Source organism: Centroberyx affinis, unplaced genomic scaffold (genome assembly GCF_046629955.1).
Source record: "Centroberyx affinis isolate AG114_WGS23_722 - 3 ecotype Tasmania unplaced genomic scaffold, CSIRO-AGI_Caff_v1 ptg003492l_1, whole genome shotgun sequence".
Taxonomy (NCBI): domain Eukaryota; kingdom Metazoa; phylum Chordata; class Actinopteri; order Beryciformes; family Berycidae; genus Centroberyx; species Centroberyx affinis.
In genome coordinates, this window is record NW_027281447.1 from 96,830 (window position 1) to 121,639 (window position 24,810).

Consider the following 24,810-nt stretch of genomic DNA (forward strand, 5'->3'; position numbering starts at 1 on the left):
ATGAGGGAGAAAGTTGTATTATTCTGCAATTTATCCATCATTATTCAGCTGTCAGGTTTGTTGTTTTTTCTTAAATTGGATCTGTTGTTTTCATTAACACCTTGCGTGAAAGATCCCCCATCATAGCCATCTTTCTCACAGACTACATACCTCTCCCTTGCAATAACGTTTTGCCTAATGCTTCCGAAGAATTCTAAGTGGTCTTAATAATGTCACACATTTTGTACCAATTGATCCGATTGCCATCGAACTGCCTGCAGATAGCACAACAAGAAACAGTGCACCTAATAAGATAATTGGTTCTTCCATGTTAATGGTTTGTGTCAGTTTTTTGCATGTTTGGTGTTAAAACTGTGACTCTCCATTTTTTGATGGAGCAAAGTAAAAGACAAATATTTGGTAAGCACTGTTGCAGGATGAAATGTTCTTCTTTGTATTGTTCCAAATTTTCCTGAAGTGTGTTGCTGTGACAGCTCCACCGATATTGACTGAACTTCAGAGAAAAGAAAAGCACATTTAGTTTAATTCAAGAGTAATTGTTTCTTTTGTTGTTCAGTTGTTTGATGTGTCAAATCAAATGTCACTGTGCCAATTTCTTCACTCATAGCTTAATTGGGCTTAATTTTACTTTGGCATTTCTTCATTAGTAAGGTGACTAAAATGGTGTAATTAACAGAAAGGTTTTAAATCAGATTGTTTTGTGGAGAGCTGCTACAGCGTATGAAACACACTAAATGATATCATCAGCCATTGATTTATTTCTGCATTACAAACATGGATGGCATCTAGAGCGTTCTTGATAAGCTGTCTGATAACTCTCTGTTATGGATTGCCTTGACCAAGCTGCAGGTGCTGAGTTTCACCTGTGCTCGGTTTCATGTGGTAAAAGAGGCATGCTGAAAATACCAGTGGTGTTAATATGTAAATATGTATTGTGTATCACTTGCTTTGGCTGTTTGTCCTCTGAACTTAAACTGTGCATGATTGTTTTTTTCATAAAGCATTCATAATGATTTATTGTGTGCGTTCCTGGATTTCTATTATTATTATTATTATTAATTTTGCTCCAGAATTCTAATACTTCAAAATTTAAACTGAACTGGCCTCTTTTTGAATCTGTTGTTTATATACAGCCCAGTGCCGGTCCAATAAAGACAACACTACCACCTAGTCCTCAGCATCTGCACCTGCAGCCTCTGCAGTAATGTGAGCAAAGTGATCAAATGTGTCCAGAGAGCAGGACAGCACACACCAGGGGAAAAATAAAATCAACCCAGCGCAGCAAGACTGTCAGTGTTAGTTCAACGCTGAGTGTAAAAATCAACACAATGCCAGTGTTTGTACAAGTCCACACCATCAGAGTAAATATAACACTTCTGATTGTTTTGAACTCCGGCCACAGAGCCATATCAGCTCTATAAATACACAAAGTACTCTTCAATAAATTGTCAACTCCAAATAATCAATCAATCAATACTTATTTGCACTGGGAAATTTGCTGTGTAGAAGGTTGTAGTATAATCTGGGATGGCAATTATGATTATAGATTTTTTTTCTCTGAGTAAATCCAATAGAGTAACTGCTATATTCTAATGCAAATCCCTTATTGACGTTAGTGTGCAGAAGTTAAGATTCAAATCTTTGTCAACATACATAGAGTAGACAGGACCCCTCCTCCTACTTTGTATGAATCATATTATTTGTTAAAATAGCGTGATTAAGCCTGGTAGGGCTGAAATATGCTGATTATTGTTTCTATCTATCTATCTATCTATCTATCTATCTATCTATCTATCTATCTATCTATCTATCTGTCTGTCTATCTATCTATCTATCTGTCTATCTATCTATCTATCTATCTGTCTGTCTATCTGATGATTCTGTCAAATTTGGGCCGTCCTGTCAGTGGAGAGATTATTTTTTAACCACAATGGACACAAGTACAGTTAACTTCTGTCTGCAAATGTTTGTTTCATTGAATTACTTATTACATATTTGGATTCATGGCAAGCTTTGCGTTGGTTCAGGCAAGATGCAGTGAAAAAGCTTTGGCCACATTCTTCACAGAGTTTTGTTCCAAAAAATACCATGATGCCTGCGGATATGTTCTCCCTTCTCATTACCATCCTGTAATACTCTATTGATTCCCGAAAAGATTGATTGAACTTTTCACTTGTTCCCCTTCACAGGGAGGTCAGAGGTCGCGGGTCAGAATACATAACAGCAAACCTGCTGCTAGTTGGGATTCAGTGTCTGGATCAAGGACACTTCAGCAGGTCGGCTGTGTGCTGTCATGTTGGGACTGACTGTGCATCCATGGAGAGAGCGGCATGCTGTTAGACTCACCAAGTGTTGATCAAGTCTCTGAGTCTGAAGCAGGGTCAGGGTCGGCCGCACTCCTTCTCAGCCCTTGCCCTCTGGCCTCTGCTCATTCGTCTGCATGAATATGAGCTTTTAAATTGCTGGGGTCAGAAAAACACTTCTAGCTGCTGTACAGTTTGTGCTGCTTCGTCTGCATTTTGCTCATGTTTCCTGAGTAAGTCTATTTCATTGAAGCTCTTTGCACAATCAGAGTGTCTGTGTTTCACCTTAGTTACAGCTGGAGGGGCCTGAAGAAGATTTACTTGGTTATTTTCCTAGGTGCTTTGAAGGATGACAAACTCTATTCTTCTGTCTATAAAAGTGTATTCATGCAGTGTGGAGGAAAGTACACAGCACACAAGTTTTACAGGTAGTTCTCTAGAGAAGAGAGTTAGTATAAAGCTTATATACAGCGAAACAAACATGTCAGCCTTGAGAAATTGACACATGACTCAGGTGGCATTCACTGATATACGTTATATACTATATGTGGTCATTATAAAAAACTAACAAAAGCAGACATCAGTTAGCGCTTTCAGTGACCAATGTAGATTCATTCCACAGGCCCTCTGCTCACACTGGTAGCGTTCCCAATGGCAAACCAGCTTTGCCTGGTGTCTAGCCCCCATGAATCTCAGTCTTTAGCACTTTTTGAAAAGTGCTAAAGACTTTAAGTGCTAAAGAGTGTGATTTTGAGGACTGGACACCAGGCAAAAACAAGCTGTGATATTCTGACTGATTCAACTCACCAGGTTAAGCCGTCACTCTGATTTGAGCTTGGGTCCCACAGGTACAGGTACTACAGGCAGATTTTGCTTTGACCATGTGGCGACCTTTGGAAAAACTCTTACTCTAGTGATCCTATAATAAACTAGATGTATAACCATCTAGTTTATTATAGGATCACTAGATACAGTAATAGAAAAATACTACACAAATATCACAGAAACATTATGAACCCATATAGGAATATTATAGTGATACTGTAGGAGATATAAAAAGAAATACTATAAAGTATGATAAACTCACTTTAAAGTCACTCTTGGGTACCACAGACACACTATAAGCCCTTATAGGAACATTAGAGTTATTTTTGGTCTGGGAGGATTAAGCTTTGAATCCACTGACTCAGAGGATTGCGGTGAATTCACAGACAATTCAACCCCCAACCCCATTCTGTCTGCAGCGACCCACACCACCTTCACTGCTGACAGAGAGGAGACATAATAGAAGCGATGTTGGCAAGAAGTTACATAATATTCTGTGTATAATCTTTATCACCTGACATCCAACTTTTCCCCTTAACATGAATGTGATGGCTTGAAACCAACGGTCAGAGTCAAGCCACAGAGTCCCATGATGCCTGGACACCAGTTCCCCATCTAGTATGAGGCTGTGGGTTGAATTTAGAGGATTGCAACATTGCAAATTACCCATTAAATTTGGATTGTTGTTTTGAAACTGTCGAAACTGTCTCGAGTGTCTATTTTTCAGCTCTTATTATCAGGTTATTATTGGTACTTCTGTCTAAAGCACAAGTAATTGCTCCAATTTAACTACTCTTTGTGTGGCAGCATAATAAACGAGAGATTACAGGAAAAGCCCATTATAGTGATATCAGAGGAGACCAAAGACACCATAATGTCACTATAAACTCACTCTTGGGTACTGCAGACACACTATGAGCCCTTATAGGACTATTATAGTGATTTTTCGTCAGGGAGGAACAGAGGTAAACACTGAATCCACACACTCTGAGGATCTATAGTATTCATTATAGGAGCCATAATGCGCGCTTTACCGCCACCTAGCGAGCGTTCTGATGAAGAGTTAGAGGTTGCTGGGAAGTGTGGCAAGACTGGTGGATGGATGGGTAAATCTTGACTGGTGTGTCTTTGTGATCTGCTCACATTCAGGGGCGCAGCAAGGAATTATGGGTCCTATGTACTGTCACTTTCCTCTCGTCCCCACAGCACCATTATTCCATCTATACACAAACATCTATATCTACTATTCAAACACTCCTCGACACATTCATTTACTGATCAATTATCGGATACATCCTTAATTAAAATTATGGATTTTGGGCGCTAATCAGCTGCCAAAACCACAGTATCACTGTACCCAGAGTCCCTCGTTCAAAATCTGTCTCGAGAGGACAGGTTTGTTTTTGTCTGCACAGGACAAACCGAGCCAAATTTTATTCCTGCGTGTCCCAGTTTGTCTCAGATAACACAACAGTTGCTGTATCATATTTTTTTGAGAAAGTTTTGTTTATTTTATTCGTTTGCCCTTTTGTAGATTTCAACCGAACCTTGTTTCAAAACTAGAACAATGTGAAATAATATTTATAGATATACACTTGAGGACCACAGAGGGTGTTTTTGGTACGCTGCCCCAGCTCACTCCCCCATCAGACCCGCACTGGACCTCAGCCCATACAGGATAGATTCATATTTATTTTGTGAAATGACATGAACTGGGCAAAGGGGCTCAGACTCATACTGAACCCTACACTCCCTCATCCTCATTCAGTGCTCACCAGCCTGTCCTACTCATGCCTTGGTATTATAAAGATACTACTGGAGAACAAAATTTATGAGAAGACAGATGTGTGTGTGAATTCCATAAATTTTATGTATTATCACTCATAGTCATCCTAATCCTAATGCCTCCTCACACAGCGCATTTTTCAGTGTTGATAAGTGTTGAGTTTCAGTGACAATAACTGATATGGCTCTGTGGCAGCTGTTCAGAATGATCAAATCTGTTGAAATAACTGTACTGTAGGTGCTTATATAAACACTGGCATAGTGTTGATTTTTAGTTAAATTAACACTAATGAGTTTGCTGTGACAAAGCAATAATCACTGCTGCATTTGTCTTTCATTTGAAGGGAGACAAACATATGGCACTGTATCTGGGTAATAATGTTTCAACACTGACAAATTACACCAATTATGAATAACTTCTGTAGACAGCAGACAAGTGGAAATTGTTTGAACATTTTTATGCCAAAATGGTATTTAGATGATAACCTCCCCACTCCTACACAGCAAAAATCATCATTTTTAATTGAACTCAGAGACTGTAAAAACAAACACCATGTGTTTAGTGTTTAAAATCCACACCATCAGAGTTAATTTAGCACTTTTTGATAATTTGATACAGCCGCTACAAAGCCCTATCAGCTGTGTGAGTGGACTCTTGTCAGACAAAAATAAGTGTCACTGAAAAATCAACACTAATTAACACTGGGAAATTTGCTGTGTGTGTTGATTGCAGCTCTGATAGTTAAGGGAATATTGCTGGAGTGGTCGATTAGTAACTCCGCTTATACCAGCCAACTGATACTGAATGCCAAGTGGAGTCTGCAGGCTACAGTGAAGTGCAGCACAGCTGGAGTGGATCACTAATACAGGCTCAACTCAAATTGGATCTCAGATGTGGGAAGCCGCTGCAAAGAAATAATTACATTTCAATTTCCATGTCTCAAGAACAGCCACCTCAACCCCTGCTGCCTCTTCCCACAGAGAAAGAGATTTGCAATCATCTGCCACTGCAACAATAAACATTAATTAAAATAGTCGTGTTCACTATATAAACTCATGCTCCATGTGTTATTTTTTAAGCCAGGCACTAATTGAATGGCGTGAGGCAGCCACAGGTCAGCCTCTCGTTGTGTTTGTGTTTCCTCTGCCGGCTGACAGCAGCATCATGACGGATCCCGGCGCTGCCAAGCTGACTCACAGCCACAGTGTTTATGTGACCCAGCCGGATCATCTGTGACCCACTTACTGCATCTGGATGAGAGTCTGCCTGCCTGGTATACTTATCCCACTCTGAACCTACTGTACTCAATTAAATTGGCTGTGTGAGGAAAAAAAAACTATTCTCTTGATGCCAAAGTATTAACATGAGTAAAAAAGAGATTACGCTGTTCTCAGATGTGAGTACTGATAGACTCCTGCTAATTTGGATTTTTTTTTTTTACTGTGGGCTGTGGAAGGCCCCATGCAAGCAAGGTTTTTAGAAAATTATTACATGAATGAAGTGAATTTAATACAGAATATGGCTGTGTTCATATTGATTCATACATTATACATATTTTTTTCAATGCCTAATATTATCCTTGGAAAGCAGAAGGATATGCACCTGTCATACACTACCAGTCAAAAGTTTGGACACACAAATGTTTAATAATTTTTACTATTTTCCACATTTTAGAATAATAGTAAAGGCATCAAAACTATGAAATAACACACATGTAATCATGCAGTGACCAAAAAAAGTGTTAAACAATTCAAAACTATCTTATATTTTAGATTCTTTTAAAGTAGCCGTCCTTTGCCTTGATGGAAAGGCAAAAGCTTTGGAAAGTAATTCATTCATAGGCATCAACTTCACTATTTATATTTGACTAAGAAACAAATTTCAAGCATTTAAGCATAAGCCTTTACATCAAAATGGCTTTAAGATAATGAAAAACATAGTGCATTCAATCAGGTGTGTCCAAACTTTTGACTGGTAGCGTATATGACATAAAATTCCACTCTTTCTGTTGTATGTATAATTTCCATATACACTTTTGAGAATCCTTTGTACATTAGTTTTTCATATGGGCTGTGCTGTGTCCAAGCAAATACATTGTTGTTGTGATTGTTGAGACTTTTGAATAATATAAATGGTATAAAATGTCACTGTTGGCTCTCCTAATGCTAAACATTGATTGCTACTGATCTGGATATAGCCTTTAAACGTTTATTTCTGTCAGTGTGGATGCAAGAATTCACTTGAAAAGCTAAGAGAGAAAGAAGATTTCTCTGCAGTCATCGGAGGATTTAGCGCTCATTACAACCTATCATAGTACACTTTCTTGGCTCAGAGCCTCTCTCTCCCCTCAGCGTTCTGCTCTTGCTGCTCTGTCTCCACTCTGCTGCCTTACAACAGCAGGCACACTTCATCCCTGGAGCTTACGCACACTTACAGTATGACATGAAGAAATACATGAATACTGTACATTTTCTGCTCTCTCCTAGTAAACTGCAATACACACTCTCCCCTCAGTGGTTAAGATCACTGCATATCTCTCACTTCTGACACACTCATTCTCTCTCACAAACACAATCCCTTCAATCTCTGCTATTGCTGTTCTCTCCCTCCATACTGTGCCTCTCCAAATCATTACATTCAAACAGACAAATTTCATGCAATGTGTCTTTATTACGAATGTGCTTCGGACGCATATAATATTCCTAGTGCCAGGTTATCCTTGTGATTTCGATTTGACTTCTATCATCATCATACATTAATAAAAATCCACAACATGCCAATAACCACAAAGATTATAATAGCCCATTGGTAATACAATGACTGTCAGGAGGCTAACCGACAGTTTCTCTGCTTACATTAGAATAACTATTTAATGCTAACTCATATCAACTAGAGAATCCACAATATTCAGGTTTATATCTGCAGAATACACCAACTGTTGATTACAATGAAATTTAAATGTCTAAATACTGACAGGGGGGAAAAATATCCTATTAATCAATACAGAAAATTGACTGCAGGTAGATATTGCAAATTGATGAGACTTTGAAGTCATGGCATATCTAAACATGTTTCAAAACCCAGCACAAATAAGGAGAGTTACATTTAGATTTCCCATTCTTGACGAAACCCCCGTTGTTTCAGATCACAGTGAGAATTACAGATAGATCAAAATCAGAAATCAGGTTAGGATACACAGGGGAAATAATAAGATACCAGATTATAAAATCAGTCAGCTACCCACAGTACTGCTATCACTCTAACTATTCACACCTTTGAAATCTCACTCCCACAAATCAATTCTGAGCCAAACATAGTGTTTCACAAATAAATTACCAATAGACATCATCCTACTGTATAACAACATGGATATTGCCACATTTGGACAAGAGCCAGATGCAGTTGATCTCTTTATATGAGTGATTTTTGTTTCACTGCTGCCACGTCTATGTCAGACTCAACAGTTTCTAGATACTTGAGTAACACTTTCTGAAGTTGTAATTAACTCAGGGTGGGACAAAATACCCCATAATCTGTCTGGTTTGAAAAACACAAGCTACCCGGTGATGCACGTCCTTGTGCCTGTGTGCCAACCTGAGGCAGCGGTGACATCCTGGCAATAAATTTGACTGTAACCACAGTGCAGAGACTATTTAATTTGTTAATCAAATAGTGATGCCCATATACGCATACAACACTACCACCATCTGTCAATTGTGGCTCAGTACTTCAAGAGCATCACATTATGAAATTACTGGTTCAAAATCTTTTTTCTTTTTCCAAAATAATCTTTTACAAACATTATTATCAAAAGGTAGGTTATAGAAGAAGTAGATTTTTTTTTCTTTTTTTTCTGAATAGCAACTTAGCTTTACTGAAAACTCGGTCTGAATGTTTTAAATATCTAGCTATTGTGGTTTTTGTGCACATTTCCCCCTCTCCCCGGCTCACAGTATCTCATTAACAGTGGTCAGTGGTGTAGAGGAGATGTCAAGTCGCAGGAGAGGACAAACACTTTGATGTTCCTTTCCACAAATGGTTTTGTGACTTTGTTGCAAGCAAAGCACATGACTTTACAAGTAAGAAACTTTCCCTCTAATTTCTTTTTTTGGCACATATTTCCCCCTCGCTGTGATGACTTTGCTTTCTGTGCAAGACTTTTCATAATCCCTTTCATTTTAACACCCATAGCCGGTCCTTGGTAAGCCTCTTTTTCACCCTCTTTGCCACCCATGCACTCACTCTCAAACACAAAATGTATGGCAGGAGTCATGAGAGTCACAGGCAGGATACCCACAGTCTGAAACAAGAACATGTTGTGAAAGAAAGCATTTCTTCTCTGTGAAGGAAACGGAAGCATTTCTCCTCTGTGATTCCAATGTAACACAAATCCCCGAGCCTCTCCGTGTATCCGGGGGGGGATTTAACGGCAAGCTGAATTTCTGATGCATCCTGCCGTCGGTGCGATGAAGGATGGACCTGGCAGACATTTTGTTGGGGCTTGCGTGTGGCACTGAAGCTGTGAGGCAATCCTTCCTGTTTCTCTCACACAGATCTCGCACGTTCTGTAACCATCTCCACTGGTCTCCTGATTTTCTAGTCCACCTTGTCCGAGTCGGTTCTGCGGTCATGACAGTGTTCTTGAAGAGTTTGCGTCTTTCTCAAGGATCGTTCTGAGTGTGTTGACCAGAATACGAAGGGATCAATTAGTTTGACTGTCTTACTCCCCTCTCCATCTTTAATCGGATGGACAAAACCCCTGACTCAGAGCAGCAGCATCTTGCATATTTTATTTTCTTCCATTAGCAAAAGGATTTATATAGATTACAGAAAGATAAGTAAGCACTGTATATCGGGTGTATATTTGTCACACATCCAGGTAATGACTAGGCGGTAAAGAGACGGTGGTGCAGGTGCGGGCCAGGCGGTCAGTTGCCTTATCCGGTTTCATCCTGGGATGAAACTCAGGTTTTCACATTTACTAAAAAAAGAAAAAGAAGCATATTAGTTCAGCAGCTTTATATTCTGCAACTTAATATGGAAGTATACACTTACACAGACCACAGAGGACAGTTATGTAATGAGCGGAGAAAAAAAAAAAAAAAAAGGGTTGCCGAGTCCCAGAGCCCTTTAACTGTAGTTCTGTGTACAATTTCTCTTCCCGTTTGAGTAAGTTAATTAGGACATGTCTTTGCTTAATAAGACCCAGCAGGCTGCAACTTTGTACATCCAAAAACAGACAAAGTACAGTTAAGTATCTGCTTGATCTGCAGCGAAAAAGGGAAAAAAAACATTTAACTGACTGATCCTGTCATGCACGTTTGGACATAACAGACAAAAACTAGTTCCTTTCTTTACACAAGTCACTGAAATAATCACTGATCTGTTATCAGAATCAGAATCCCTTTATTCGCCAAGTACAATAAATGTACAGATATTCGCCTTAGTGACATTAGTGCAGGAACATAACAACTCACATACTGACATAGATACATATACATACTGACACATGGTACAAGGACAACAGGACCTCACATTTAGTGCAAGCTGACAGTGCAAGGTGTACAATAGACGGTAGACTGTACATATCACTCTACATACACACACAAAGCAGTCTGTCACTGCATTCAGGCAGCAGGGCATGCAGTTGGTTACAGCTGTAGCTCAGAGTCCAGTGGTGCGTGAAATTGTAGTTTTGAGTTAGATGGAAATGCATGTAATAAGTTCAGATCTTTGTGGATAATCAGTGGAGTTCCTAAGGCTAAAGTGCTGTAGTGTGTAAAGAGTTGTGCAGGCATTAGAACTAGGTGAAAATAAATCGGTAAAAATAAATCGGATGGACTAGACAGCGACAATAGTGTGATTACAGTCATAGATTGTGTAAACAGTGCTAGTGATGGAGTAACCAGTAACAGTAGTGGGGTTGCAGTCAGTTCCCATAGTGGGGGTTTGGGGGGGGGAAGACCACAGATTGTTTGGGTGTACGCGGACAGAGTCCCAGGAGGAGACTGGATCAGTAATAGCAGGGCTTTTGCTACAAATCCTTTGTTGTCAATTCAATATTCACAAGCAAAAAGAGGAGTTCGGGGCCACGGAACAACTATGCATGTGGGGTAAAGATGTAAGGTAAGGGTTAAAGGTCAGAGGTGGGACACTCACTGGCCAGGTTGACAATGCAGGCGATGATAATGATCGTCCCTCCTACTAGTGACACCACTGAGAGCAGCTTGGCCACACGACCCAGACGCACAGCGCCGTCCAGGTTCCCCTGCTCCAGGCTGTTCTTGGACTAGGAGAAGATCAAACCATCTGTTAGCTTGTGTCTGATGCACATACATACAGTGCAACTGTGAACATCTCCTAACAAACGCAGCAAAGACACGCTTCAGAACAACAGATGGCAAAATTTTCAGTGGAAAAATGTTCTGAGAGATAAAGTTTAACCTTTTGCTCCAAACCAAGTTTTAAAAAACAGTTTGCAAAACATTCAAAATAGACAAATCTGAAGGAATGTTCCTGTGCCTACCATGATGGAATAGACGAATCCCACAATGTTGATGGGCCAGACGGGGCAGAAGCAGGCCAGCACGGCCAGGACGAGGTAGTCTTTAGCCTTGGTCCGGTCCAAGGGGGGGTTGGTGGCGATGCTGGAGTGGCGAGAGAGCGACGGCCTGGGGGAGAAGGCGGTGTAGCCGATGGAACCCGCCCTGCTCCCCTTGCGGGTCTTGCCGTGATGCGGGTGATGGGAGTAGGAGATGGAGTGTTGCCTTCTGGGAGGAGAGGAGATGACTGGAGAGCCGCTCTCTGCAGACGCTGGGTGGATCCCATTACCTATACATGAGGAAGGAAGGGGAACAGAAAGGATGAGTAAATGTTTGAAATACTGCAATACAAATTAACTGTGTGTGTGGTGTCCCCGGAGCTCTTGTGTGCACACTGCACTGGAATCGAAAGTTAAATGGAGTTTGACTTGCCCTGAGCGAGCTGACCAAGCAGGCGTATGACTGCCTGTCCTGAACTGCCCCCCAAACCCATTGACGCAAATGAGGTAAAACTCGGTCACTTACTGTTCTCCAGTTTCTCGTTGATCACGATGACTAGCTCCCCTTTGGATTTGCTGCGGGGGGGTCTTGAACCGGCCTGGCTGGTGCCGTGGATGAGCTGGTCCGCTGTGACTATCGGGCACGGGGCAGAGACGGGGGCTTGCTCTGACAGAGAGACTTCCTGGTCCAGCAGCGATGGCTGTTCCTCCCCAGGCCAAATGACGGGTGCCGGCATCGTGCTTAGAGCCATACCGACGGCAAAATGATGTCTCCGCTTGAGGTCCGGTCCTGTGTGTGCTGCTTGTTCACCTGGGGGCCAGACAATGGTTTAACCAGCAATGTAAACAAAAGCCTGCTGTCTCCCACCTATTGTTTACATTCTGCTTCAAGCTCTTTGGAGTTTGATTCAGCCGAGTCGAGCCTCCCTGGCATCATAAGCCTCTTTATAATCCACTGTGACTTCAACCTTGATTTTTGACCACTTCTCTGCCGTGTATAATAGTAAATAAACAGGCTGGAGTTAAATGGATTTAATACACTCATGTTCCATTGCAACTCAGGCCTTTAAGATGTGCTAAGAGCTCATAATAAAAGAAAGGGCTGTTATAAATAACAAAAAGGTAGGCCACAATGACATGAGAAGAGTACAAAGGCATGGCAGATGGAGGCAGGTTGCTTTGAAATGATGCTTACACTGGCCAGACTCTGTGCAGGTGTGTACATACCATATGCTATTATTTCATCATGTGTACACAAGCACCAAGCCTGCACAACGCGCATATGGTGGCCGGTTCTTCAGAACAGAACAATAGGAAAGGACAAACGAACATAAGGTCCAGGACAAAGCAAGGGAAAGGGGGAGAAAAAAAAACATGGATCTGGCGAATGAGAGTGAAGGAGTGATGCTCATTAATCAGCCTACTGGTGATGTGAATTCAATACATGTCGGTTGCTAAATTGCAATGATAAGCAGAAAAAAAACGTGCAGCTAGCAGTCGATTCTTGCATAGAAAGGAAAACACGAAGAGAGGAAATGCAATGCAAACCAATGATGGGCAATTTAGCATTCCATACACCATTGCTCACTCGCGTAGAAAAATAAAAAAAATAAAAAATATATATATATTGTGGATATAAGAAAAACATGAATCTGACCTTTTTAATCCAGCGCCTGTCTCAATCCACACGGAACGTCCCTGGCTTTGGCATCATGGTCTTCTCAGGAAAAATCAGACGCGACCACCACCAAACATCTCCTGTACCCGCCGTGTGTCTGCGGGGATCAAACGGGGAACTATCTGTCTCTAATCCGGCCGATTCCTTTTGTTATATTTGAAAGCTGCAGCGTGTAGGATTGGTTGGTGTAGCGCCCTGTCAAAGCGCTGTGCTGGGATGGGGAGTCTCCTAAAAGGCAGGGTGGATCAAAGGCTGGAGGGGGGGGGAGCGTGAAATGAATAAAGTGAAATCAAGCAGACTACGTGCAGTGGGAGAGAAGGGGTATGAGGGGGGGCGGGGGATGGCCGGGAACAGCGTTGCATTACAGCATCATCCTATTCTCTTCCCAAAAACAGGTGCTGACGGGAAGTACCTGGCCTTGGAAAAACACCGTGGCAACACCACGGCAAAGTCAATGTCGAAGGTGTCCCGTCTCCTCCTTGTGATGACAGGGTTTTATAATTAGCCCAATTAGATCAGGCTGCAATATGCAACGACCATCCCCACTCATAGCGATTTATTGATCTCCAAGGGACGGTTCTGAGTAGTCACTTGGACCATATTGACAGTTACCATCACATTTATTGCTCATTATGAAATAAAACACAAAACAATGACTGAGCGCAAGACATGTTTATTAAAAAGCAATACTGCGCCATCAGGTGGAATAAAGCAGTAATTACAAAAACATCGCAAAAACAAGGATAATTCACTAAAAAAAACAAAAAACAAAATAAAAATAAAAAAGACAAAAGCTTTAAGACAAGATAAAGACTTATATACATTAGAAACTTGCACACAAAGTCATTATTTATGTAAAAATGTGGAAAACGGAAAGAAAAGAAAAATCACTTCCCCATGGCACTCAGAATGTTTGTCTGAAAAGAAAGGAAAAAAATCAACAATTCAACATTAGCTTTCAATAACAGCAGCAAGAGCATCAGTGGAGCACAAAAACATGGTAGCCCATTGAAACTACTTTCCCATTTCAACTTATAAGCATCTTCGTAATGAAACATTTTTTTTTTTTTTTAGAAAGGACTTTTTACTTTAAAAAAAAAAAAAGGCAGACATTTTGTTTAGGACATTTTTTGATAGATAACGACTTCTATTTAGTCACACTGGCTTACCTTCATAAAGGAAGAAAACCTCTTTTCCGTCATACCCTCAATTCTAATCAGATCCTCCACCTGGAAAATAACAGAAAAACATCACATTTGAGTGAGTCACATCTTGACCAAATTAAGGCAAATTAAACCTTCTACACCTAGCAAACAAAAAAAACAACAGAAAACCATGAAATTTGGCAGATATTTTTGGAGGGCGAGTTACATGGGAAACAAGGGCTGGAAGGTTTAGATAAAAAAACAGGCCGATTGAAAGTAAACCCTAAAGGAGAAGGTCAGCAAGCCTTGCATTTCCTCCACCAACCTTTGTGAAATGACCATGGATCTCCCTCCAGCCCAGGATGAGTTTGGCCTTCTTGTCACCGATCTGCTGCAGACCTTTCAGCTCCTTGAGGGAGCCTGTGTTGAGAACCTGCAGGATCTTCTGCCTGGACAGCTCCAGCACCGACGTGTCGAGCTGCGACTCCCAGCCGTTCGCCTTTATGTTCTCTTTGCCGTCTGGCTCCTGGGAGAGAAACGAGAAGTGCATTATGAGCTTATTTTAAAAAATGATAGAGCAAACTACACTCCCTGCAAAAAGTAGTTTGGTTGAGCTGAATAATGTGGTATTTGACTACTAGTTAGTTTAAATAAAAGGTAACATTTTGACCAGACTTAGACCCAAAAAGGACATTCTACACAGATCTAGAAGATCAAGATGAAAATCACCATTTCTGAATGATTCACTCAATTTCTTGCCACACACTGATCTTAAAAGGAGGCAACTTTGGCCTAATTGTTCGAGAGATCTTGCAGTGTGCATTGAGTCTAAAAAAAAAAAAAAACATGGTTAAGACATTCCACTACATCAGCTCGTATCTGATGCTCACACTTCTGCAAGGTGTCAAGCTAAGCACACACACACACATCTTGGCTGCTGACCTCATACTGGTCTGAAAGCTTCTTCTCCTTTTTCTTGACACAGACAGATTGTTTTTTGACAACTGTAAGTTGCTGAAGAGGCTGGAGCTGGGACACTGATGGGAGGAAAAAATAAAAATAAAAACACATACACTTAAATTTCAAATTCATGCTACAGAGAAGAATGTGCAGGCGAATTAAATATGTTGACTGGGCAGAAAACTACAAATGAAAATATGAACAATTTTTGCAGTGAAATAAATACACATTTCTGCTGGGTGGAAAAACAAAACAGCATCATTTCAAAGCCAAATGCATGACACAATACAAGTACCAAAAAAAGCTCTCCAGCCCATTTCGAAAGCTGCTGAAGGATGCAAAAATAATTCCTCCTCATCGTCATTTGATATGTTTTCTGTCTCCTATATTGTAGACTGAGCTCTTGTATCAGATTGCAGCTCATCAATAGTGCCAGTGATTCAACATGATGGAATTAGTCAGTGACCATCAGAGTCTTATAGGGGGATGTGGACAGTAGAGAGATAAACGTTTTCTGCCAGGGTCATTTCTTTACATAGCACTTCTATTTTTGTACAATGACATTTTAAGGACAGAACTATTAATTACACCTACTGTCTGGGTATTCTGCCTCTGACCTTTACGATCATTCTAATTTGGTCTCGAGTTTTCAGCTAAATTCCTAAAGTTAAAAATGTCAAAATGTAATTTCATGGATGTGAACAGGACAACAGGGAAAAAAAGCAAGAAAAAAGGAAATATCTCTTGGAAAGTAAAGTGGAGAGTTTTTGCCCATCAAAAAAGGAAGGAAATTCTGAAATTACCAAAAGAAAAAAAATCCCATCACTGTAATTTCTAACTGACCCTGTAGGGGTTGGACCACAGCCTGCTGCTTTTTGGGTTTAAGGGCGGTAGACTGCTTCCTTTGCAGAGGAGCCACGTTACTCCTGAAGAGGGACTCTTGGCTGGAACTGGACGTCTCTCCCCTCAAATCTTCACCTGCCAGCCGATTCAATAGCATGGCCTTGCTCTCAAACTCCCTCTGCTTCTGTTTGAGCTCCTGCAAAGAAAGTTTGGTGAGAGTTGGCCATCAAACATTCATGGAGAAGAGTTGAAGAGGTTGTCAACTATCAAGGAGACTAGCTGACAAGCCCTGTACATTTCAACGTGCCATCATAAATTAAAGCTGCGGTGTTGAAAGTATTCCCTCCCCCCAGAGTAACAAACAACATGCATATGATATATAAAAGATTTGATAGTATCAGTGTCGGTACACCACAAATGAGAAAAAAACTGAGACAAGATAAACAGATGGGAGAGACAGATAGATCCTTGCTGTGGGAGTATGGGAGATACCAAAAGGAATGGATTATGGGAGAATTTGAGATCGGTTATAATTACACTAATTTGTTTTCCGATCTTAAATACTGCAGCTTTACTCAAATCTCCACAGCTGTTATATTTGCATTCAAATTACACCGAGTTGATCTCCGTTTGTCATCCATTGCAGTTACTACAATTACGTTCAGGTGTATGTGTGTGTCTTCACCTGAATCTCCTTGCGAGACTGAGCCACATGTTTCAGCATGTTGAGTCTATCTTTCCCCTGGCAGTCCATCATCAGCTTCTCCAGAGCTATTAGCCTGTCCATCACTGACAGCTCTGACGGACTGAGAGAGACACACACACACACACACACACACACACACACACACACACACACACAACAGAAAAGGAAAGGGGATAAACAACAGAGAGGAAACGGGGTGACAGTATGGTCAGTGGGGAAGAATCAGAATGCGGGGCTTTGAAATGCATTATGGGGCAAAGGTCAACCAGTCTGAAACAATACATGTTGGCAAGTAGAATATCAGACTAGCAGATAGCCAAAGCGCCTGACAACAGACAGCTAGAAAGCACTACTTGTCTCTATCCCAATGAGATACCAGTAGGCACAACAGCTTTAGCCAATGGCAGAGTTGCAGGGAGAGACTTGCTTTAAGCACCAGCTACCAAATCCTGGCCTACCGCTCTGAGGCCATGACCTGTTTAAGATGCTCTTATATAGATGGAACAGAGAAAAAGGAATTTTGATGCAAAGAAAATACATTTGTAGCTACCACATCAAATGTCACAGTTTATACTCTGATTAACCAGACAGCTAAGAAATGAGTCACGCAGTCTGCGTGTGATCTCCAACCTGTGTGGGAGTGCTGGGGGCGAGGGGGCCTCCTGCGCCGTTTTCTTCTCGTCTTTCTGCCTCTTTTTCTGGGGCTCGGCAGCAGAGCCCCCCGCCTCGTGGTCCTCTCTGGCCCGCTTCACTGGAGAAAGGCGGCAGAGGGGAAATTAACAGCTTAGTATTCAGTGCACTCAAGCAACAGTACTACTTGGGGTTCTCTCTAGAGCGTAAAGCTATTCAGATGAAAATGGCACAGCATCAGTCAAGGCTGCATTGCAGTGCTTGAATAAAAGCCAAAGGCAGAACTGTAAAAATCTAACCCATCAGAGACGCAATCAAGATGACGCCAAAAGAAAATTAATAGAAGCAGCAAAACAAGACGTTGATTAGATATTAGAGGAAGCTGTGTCTCAAAAAACTGACAGTCTGAACAAATTTAAAAAAGACACCCTGCCTCTGGAAGCACCTGTGCCCCCATTGGCCTTGGATCAAATTCTGCCAGAGTTTCCTCTTCTATGTCTCCCCTACTACGTTTCCCTCTCTACTTTCCAGCTCTCTGTCAAAAAAAAAAAAGTGAGTGGATTTCCCTCACACCTTCAAAATAAATGAATAAAACATCCCTGAGCCAAGTTTTATGCAGCTCCTCAACCTGCATCCCAACACAAACACCTCTTTGACTCACCTTGCAGCACAGGCACCGTCACCGTTTCGCGGACGAAGGGCTTGTTCACGATAAGCTTGGACTTGGCGGCAAAGTTGAGCGCGCTGAATGTGTCGAAGTAGTACTGGTACTCGGGCGCGATGTTGGTGATCATGACCGAGTGCGCCGATCCGCCCAAAGAGTCCTGCAGCAGCCGAGTCAGCTTACTGTCTCTGTATGGCACGCGGCCGCCAGTGCCGGCGTTGAGCGAGTCAACCACTTTGCTGAGGGTGAAGAGGGACAGGTTGATGGCACCGCTTTCCTTCAAACGGATGCCCTGGTTGCCTGTGCGCCGGTTGTCCTCAGACCCGGCCAGATCCACCAGGTACAGCTTGCCCGTCTGCTGGCGGTGGGGTAGGGAGCGCTGGGTCCGCACCACCTGGGCAGAGAGGGGGTCGGTGGAGGGGGAGAGTGTTGGAGTGTGAATTTGGAGGTGGTCAGGCAGGCATAATGGGATGAGATAAAGTTTAGATCATGAAAAGGTTCAGATGTGAGGAGTGGAGGGACACCAACAGAGGTCAGACAGAAGAGAAAAGTGGGGGAGGTCAGGAGAGTCGAAGAGGGTGATGGAAGGTTAGAACAGGTCAAGAGATGGAGTGGGAGAGACAGAAAAAGATATTTAGGGTTACAGGGACAGAAAAAGGATGGAGAAGCAGAGGGACCACATAAAAAGATACGAAATAGAACAGTAGGCAATAATATGATCCTAAAAAGAGGAGGGAGAAAACATATTGCACAAAGCACACAGAGAAAGGTTACAAATTCAGGGTGAATGGAAAAGGTGAACAAGGAACCCATTATCACCAACAACCATAAATATAGAAAGCTTTATAAAAAAAAAACCCCAAAGCGAATACATCACAACGCTGATGTCTTTCCGTGGGGCCTGTGAGCTTTTCTGATACTTTAATGTTTGATGTGTTGAACAGAACCGTAAAATTGCTTTGTATCATGAGAGAAAGTGATGAGTCATAACCCAACTTTGACCTCTGACAAAAAAAAAGAAAAAAAGAGTAATCTTCAGGGTATTTAATGTATAGAAAGCAAAATCCAAAAAATTTGTGTAGGAAAAGACCTCTAAATTGTGATACATGCATGCTTTAGGTGTATGATAAACTGTCCCATATTCAGTTTTTAGTGACGCAGATCAGGAATGAGAACCACGTAAGAAAGTATTAAGACAGACAGTAGACACTAGTTTGTATCTCTCCAAAAGTTATCCCAAAGGCCCAGCAGCAGCCAGTAGGAAGAGTTGCAGAGAGCCTTGTTTTTAGCACCAGCTACCAAATCCTGGCCTACTGCACCAAGGCCACGACCTGTTTAAGATGCTGTCAGCCTACCATAACAAGTATAACATAGTTCAAACAGCAATGTAGGTAATCCAAATATCCATGCACAAAACAGGCCAGCTCAATCTTTAGTTACATGTTATTTGACACAAAAAAAGTACAACTTAGAGTACTTGGACAACAAAACACACAAATTCTCCATTCACAGAGCTAATCAGACAATGCATCAAACCTTGATGAGGAGGATGGCATGGCTGCGACTGGAGCGCTGGTTTAGCTTGGTGGAGGCAGTGGTGCGGTTGAGGCTGGCAGGAACAAAGTGTCTGTCGAATTCTGAGAAGGAGGAGAGCGGTGTGTGCGTGAGGCCCGGGATAAGAATGTTCTTGTCTTTGTCTTCTCGGATGGGCAGGTCCTGGGAGCCGGGCGACAGGAGATCTAGCACCTGAAAGTGGGAAAGAGGGAGTGAATGATTGACAGCACAACATCTGCCAAGGACGCAGACATCTTTGTGTTTTAGGCATGGTTAATTCCACTTAGTACAGTGCAGTGAAATGGAAATTAGTTGCAGACACTAGCCAAAAGATGCTCAATTTTGTCTGTGTGGTAACAAGTTTGTGATTTGGAAATTGCAGTGACAAATACTGCAATTTCCCCTCAATTAACTGTTTGGGGCTAGTTGTTTGGTCAACTCATATGGAGGTACCCATACTAAAAGGTGAAAATGCTATACTAAAGTGAAATGTTGCTTTAAGCAGGTGAATAACCATAGTTAGAAGGCATGAAAGCACAAGCCCAAATGTGAATACCAGGTTCACTGACTGGCCAAGTTAATATCTTGGCTCATACTACACTGTGTGGCTACAGCCAACCAATCGTACCTTCTCATTGTAGATCTCCAGATAAGACATGCCAGTGCTGTAGTCCCATCCATCATCCTCCTTCTCCTTAGCCTTGACCAGGGTGAAGACCTCACGCACGGCCCGTGGGATCACGCCTGGCTGCTCTGGACCGCCCAACATGGTGTGGGTCTTACCTATGGAGGAGGACAGGAATAGACAGCAAAAAGAATTCAACTTAGGACATGAGGCCACTTGTGTAGAAAGTACCCAACATTAAAACCACATTGCCGAAACCAGTAGAAAATAATCTGAGGCCACAAGTAGACAAAAAAAAAAAAACACATCTTTATTTAAAATAGCTTTAAATGCAAAATATTTAATTGTAGTTCTGTTCTGCACATATGCCCATCTACAGGTGCTTTGTCAAACATGATTCATGGCACATATTAGTACAGTTAATAAAACCCATTTACTGGAAATTAGAGTGAAATTGGGAAAAGTTGAGCAAAAGATGTGCTTTTGTGTTTGCCTCCACATAGATAATAGTTAATAACTGAGTAAACAAGATATGACATATGTGCAAAAGAAATATTGCTTTAACATACCAGCTCCTGTGGGCCCATAGGCAAAGACACTGGCATTCTGTCCACTCAGTATGTGGGGTAGAATGGGCTTCACCGATGAGAGGAAAACCTCTTGCTGTGTTGTTTGCTCACCGTGGAAAACATCAAAACTGAAACAACATTCATAGCATTCTAGGATTAACTGGTAGACAATAAAGGAAACATGAAAGCAACTACCAATTCAAGCTCAGCATGAAATTAAAAAAAAAAAAAAAAAAAAAAAAAAAAAATGAGAAGATGCAGTTAAGCTGAAGACACTGACTGGTATTTGACGGTTTCTGTGGCATTCCTCCAGTTGATTATCTCCAGGTTCTGGGAGTCCAGACCTCTGACACAGGTTCCCTCGCCCTTGTCGTCTTGCTTGTCCATGTAGGGTCTTAGACGAACTGCTACCCGAACCCTGGACGTCTTCTTGCTGCCTCCCTCTGGTGCCGTCACACGCTGAGCCATGTCTGTGAATTCAAAAGTGTCTCTGGATGGTAACTGAGAAACTAGTTTTGGCCAAACATAGGCCTACACTGGTGGTTAACCAAATAAAAAGTGTCAATTTTACAGTGTAGCCTACATTACACACTAATTTAAATATCCAATAACCGCCCCAAAAAAATAATTGCTAAGTTATTTAACTATCCTGACTGTTACTAGTAAGCCATCACTATATTAGCTATTGTTTGCTAATAGCAAGCTAGCTAGCTATGTTAACGTTAACCCTCGCTTCCGAATGTAACGTAACGTTACTATGCCAGCTCACCAGCTATCGAGAAATATGTTAGCAAATGTTTCCGTTTAACTTACCGGTATTATTAGCGGATTCTTAATACAAATACTTTATTCAGTTGCCCTTTATAGATTACTCTCCAACTTTTATCGTTAACAACATCGCGAATGCCGTCTTTTAGCAATGGCGGTTGGGCCTTCTCCACCGAAAACTTTTCAAATGAGGAGCGCTGGAAACGGAAACGAGCATTAACCAATCAGGAGTCACTCAAACGCTGGCGCCTATTTGACGTCCAATGTTTATTCTCCCTCCTTTAAGAAAACAAACAAACTGTACTCAAACATTAAAAATACATATTAATACTATACAAACGCATATTATATATTTTAATAAATCTAAAATAAGCAATTAATGAGAATAGTAAAGAAAATACTCTTTAATCCCCGCCCAACATCCGGTTTACGTTGTCCTGCGTCCGCTTGAGTGCTGCACAGGAAGTCATGCCAAACACAGACCTCTATAACAAGCAAGTTGACTACAGCTCGTCTGTCGCGCCGTCGTTTGACTATCCACATGATGGATAATCGGTGGAAGCACATATTCCAACAATCCGGGCAGATCGCCACACAGTTCTTCAGTCCAAAATGGCGCTATGTTTACGTCTGTGTGTTCTTTGATTATTCCTAGCAAGTCTCATGGAGAGCTTTGGTGATTTTATTCAGTGGGGAAGATAATCTGACATTACATTTACAACAACACTGATCTACGATAAACTGGACACTCGGTAAATATAACTTTAGACACTAGTGTTTACTGCAATTTGCTGTTTAGAGATAGCTAACGGTTAGGCCTAACGTTACTTTAGCTAGTTAAGTTAAATTTCATTACGTGGCTATGCTGACTTCTTATTACTCAACTAATGACTAGGCTTTTCTTTAACACTGAGATAAAGCTAGTAGCTCACGAATTGCAACATTCACAACTGAAATTACACTTGGCTAGCTTTCTGACAGAGTATTCTCATGTACTTTCAGTGTTGTAGCCTACTAAGATGCATTTTCTTCTATTCAGCAGACTTGTGGCTATAAACTTAGCCAGCAGCAGTAGGAAGGATGCAGGCTGAGGCCGCAGACTCTTCGCTGAGAGAGGGGATAGAGGCGCTGGGTGTGAGGGACACAGGGAAAGAGGAAGATGGCAATAAACAGCAACAGGACACTGAAATGGCAGCTGCAACAGACGAGGACACAACATCCAAGGATGCAAAAGGTAATAACAACAGAACTCACTCCACTAATCCTTTCTTAGTCCCATCATTCCTATTGCTGTCAGTCAAAAGCTTTAGTTAATAAACTGACTTTGCCACTTTCTCAGATGGGGACAGAGATGCAATGGAAGGAGAGGAGCACAAGGAGGACACTCGAGCAGACACAGTGATGGATGGCGGAGAAGGAAAGCAGGCGGTGGAAGAGGACGGGGAATGGGAGCTTGCGTACAGCGACGAGGAAATGGAGGAGCCCAAAATGTGGATGCCGCCGCCTGCTGAGATCAAAAGACTCTATGAGCTCCTTGCTAAAGGAGAGATGCTGGAACTGAACTTTGTGCCCCTTCCTCGGAGGCCCCCCACGCCCAAGCGGACCCCCTCACCTGAAAGAGACGATGAGGAAGAGGCGGCGAAAGAAAGGGAGAGGGAGGAGAGAGAACGCAAGTGAGTATTGATGCTTTGTTGCTGAAGACTTTTTCTCAATCATTTTACTTCAGAAGTAAGCATTTTGAGGTTGTGTACTGGCAGTGGATCTAACATGGTTCTTGAAATTGATTCTTTCTTTTTTTTTTTCCCAGGCCTCCAACTCCAACAGAGTTTGACTTTGATGAGGAGCAAATGCAAGCCACTCCGAAAAACGCCTTCATCAACAGGCGCAGAACACCAGGTATGACAGGCAGAAACCCCTGGGAAGTGACAGTTTTCAGATTTGATGACACTTATTCTTGCAACTCATCAACTAAATAACTTCTGGGCATGTTCACTTTACTTCAACGTTGGGTTTCATGATCATATCAAGTAGTAGTATCTAGTAAAAGTGATGGGTTAGTGGTAGGGTTGCACAGTTAATTGAAAAAAAACAAAAATCGCAATATGAACAACTTCAATTTCCAAATCTGAAGAGGCTGTAATTATTTATCAGTGTGGTAGCTGCTTAAAATGGATTCCTAAACATGATATTCTGGTGCTAAGCCCAATTTCTGGCCTATAAATTAAATAGCGCATTATTAAAAAAAAAACTCTATTCAGTTGTATTCAAACATAGCAAATATAAAAAAATGTTTGATGAAAAATCTAAAATATTGAAAAATCTGCAATATAAATTAAATCGCAATATGATTATTTGTCAATATCGTGCAGCACCAGTTGTTGGTTATTGTGAAATCAAGTTGATGTATTTCTTTCTGTTCCAGGATCTTCAGCCCGGTCCTCTGTGAAAAGGGAAGCCCGGCTAGACAAGGTGCTGTCAGACATGAAGCGCCACCGGAAGATCGAGGAGCACATCATGCGTACGGGGCGAGATCTCTTCAAGAGCGAGAAGAAGCTGGAGGAGGCGCTGTCTCCCAACAGCCAGAAAGAGCGGGAGAAGGAGAGGGAGCGGGACAGCAACCCCAACACCATCTTCTCCCCGAGACAGAGGAGATACTGAAGTAGAAAAGAGAAATGAGGACTTTGCCCAGAGGGAACTAAGGCCAAGAGCGTTCTGAGGCTCTTTCTCAAAACTTGAATTTTATATGTAAATGGACTTTTGTATGTTTTCTATGTGTGTTTTGTATGATGGTAATAAACATTTTAACCCTGGTGAATGTGGTTAATTGATTTGATGTATTCAAACATATGTACGGTGTGGGGATGAAAACTGCACATACCCCTGCTGGTCCTCAGTGTCTCCTGGTTCTTTCATATTTACAGAATGAAGAGTGGAACTCATGTTCTAAAACTGCTCATTTAAAACTCTTTATTTCAGCTGAAAGCCATTTCATAATATGCAATAACCAGAGCATCACTTGGGGTTGAGATCAGTTCACTTATCATTCAGGAAGCAGATCTTCCAAATGATGTGACGGTTACTGAAGATTTAAAATTACTGTGTGGAGTCATGGCTTCTTACTCCCTCTAGTGGTTCAGTTCTCCCTTTGGAGTGCTGATGCACGTACACATCAGGATCTGCTGTAGTATGATTTCAAAGTTAGAAAATCAACGA

At 41.7% G+C, this 24,810-nt stretch overlaps 3 protein-coding genes across 4 annotated transcripts; 1 reads left to right on the plus strand and 2 right to left on the minus strand.

Annotated features, from left to right (window-relative positions):
- Window positions 1-7,598: 7,598 nt before the first annotated feature.
- Window positions 7,599-13,333, minus strand: prrt2 (proline-rich transmembrane protein 2). The gene is made up of 5 exons (XM_071539708.1): window positions 13,113-13,333; window positions 11,982-12,266; window positions 11,441-11,745; window positions 11,074-11,203; window positions 7,599-9,895 (listed from the first exon to the last, which is right to left on the minus strand). Exons 2-5 carry the CDS (start codon window positions 12,205-12,207, stop codon window positions 9,879-9,881), a joined length of 678 nt encoding a protein of 225 aa, XP_071395809.1. The 5' UTR covers window positions 12,208-12,266; window positions 13,113-13,333; the 3' UTR covers window positions 7,599-9,878.
- Window positions 13,334-13,829: 496 nt separating this feature from the next.
- On the minus strand, window positions 13,830-21,778 carry kif22 (kinesin family member 22). The gene is made up of 13 exons (XM_071539706.1): window positions 21,643-21,778; window positions 21,110-21,299; window positions 20,830-20,957; window positions 20,264-20,418; window positions 19,618-19,827; window positions 18,079-18,475; window positions 17,418-17,538; window positions 16,767-16,887; window positions 16,082-16,277; window positions 15,221-15,315; window positions 14,604-14,804; window positions 14,303-14,362; window positions 13,830-14,050 (listed from the first exon to the last, which is right to left on the minus strand). The coding sequence occupies exons 2-13, from the start codon at window positions 21,295-21,297 to the stop codon at window positions 14,021-14,023; spliced, it is 1,902 nt and encodes a 633-aa protein (XP_071395807.1). The 5' UTR covers window positions 21,298-21,299; window positions 21,643-21,778; the 3' UTR covers window positions 13,830-14,020.
- Window positions 21,779-22,213: 435 nt separating this feature from the next.
- pagr1 (PAXIP1 associated glutamate-rich protein 1) lies at window positions 22,214-24,402 on the plus strand. 2 transcript variants are annotated; one of them, XM_071539713.1, is made up of 5 exons: window positions 22,214-22,349; window positions 22,637-22,831; window positions 22,937-23,270; window positions 23,405-23,493; window positions 24,020-24,402. In XM_071539713.1, the coding sequence occupies exons 2-5, from the start codon at window positions 22,678-22,680 to the stop codon at window positions 24,253-24,255; spliced, it is 813 nt and encodes a 270-aa protein (XP_071395814.1). In that variant the 5' UTR covers window positions 22,214-22,349; window positions 22,637-22,677; the 3' UTR covers window positions 24,256-24,402. The 2 variants fall into 2 exon arrangements, with proteins under 2 accessions (XP_071395814.1, XP_071395815.1); XM_071539714.1 differs by having other exon boundaries at window positions 22,640-22,831.
- The last annotated feature ends 408 nt before the right edge of the window (window positions 24,403-24,810 follow it).

Bases quoted from the DNA above. Each gene is read 5' to 3' on its own strand.
- prrt2 (XM_071539708.1), bottom strand. From the start codon at position 12,207: ATGGCTCTAAGCACGATGCCGGCACCCGTCATTTGGCCTGGGGAGGAA. The intron at 11,746-11,981 runs GTAAGTGACCGA...CCTCATGTATAG, and splicing joins CAACGAGAAACTGGAGAACA to GTAATGGGATCCACCCAGCG. The intron at 11,204-11,440 runs GTAGGCACAGGA...ATCTTCTCCTAG, and splicing joins GATTCGTCTATTCCATCATG to TCCAAGAACAGCCTGGAGCA.
- pagr1 (XM_071539713.1), top strand. From the start codon at position 22,678: ATGCAGGCTGAGGCCGCAGACTCTTCGCTGAGAGAGGGGATAGAGGCG. The intron at 22,832-22,936 runs GTAATAACAACA...CCACTTTCTCAG, and splicing joins AACATCCAAGGATGCAAAAG to ATGGGGACAGAGATGCAATG. The intron at 23,494-24,019 runs GTATGACAGGCA...TTTCTGTTCCAG, and splicing joins CAACAGGCGCAGAACACCAG to GATCTTCAGCCCGGTCCTCT.
- kif22 (XM_071539706.1), bottom strand. From the start codon at position 21,297: ATGGCTCAGCGTGTGACGGCACCAGAGGGAGGCAGCAAGAAGACGTCC. The intron at 16,278-16,766 runs GTGAAGACACAC...CTTTCTTTGCAG, and splicing joins AGTCTCGCAAGGAGATTCAG to GAGCTCAAACAGAAGCAGAG. The intron at 14,363-14,603 runs GTTGGTGGAGGA...GTTATTTTCCAG, and splicing joins TCCATGGTCATTTCACAAAG to GTGGAGGATCTGATTAGAAT.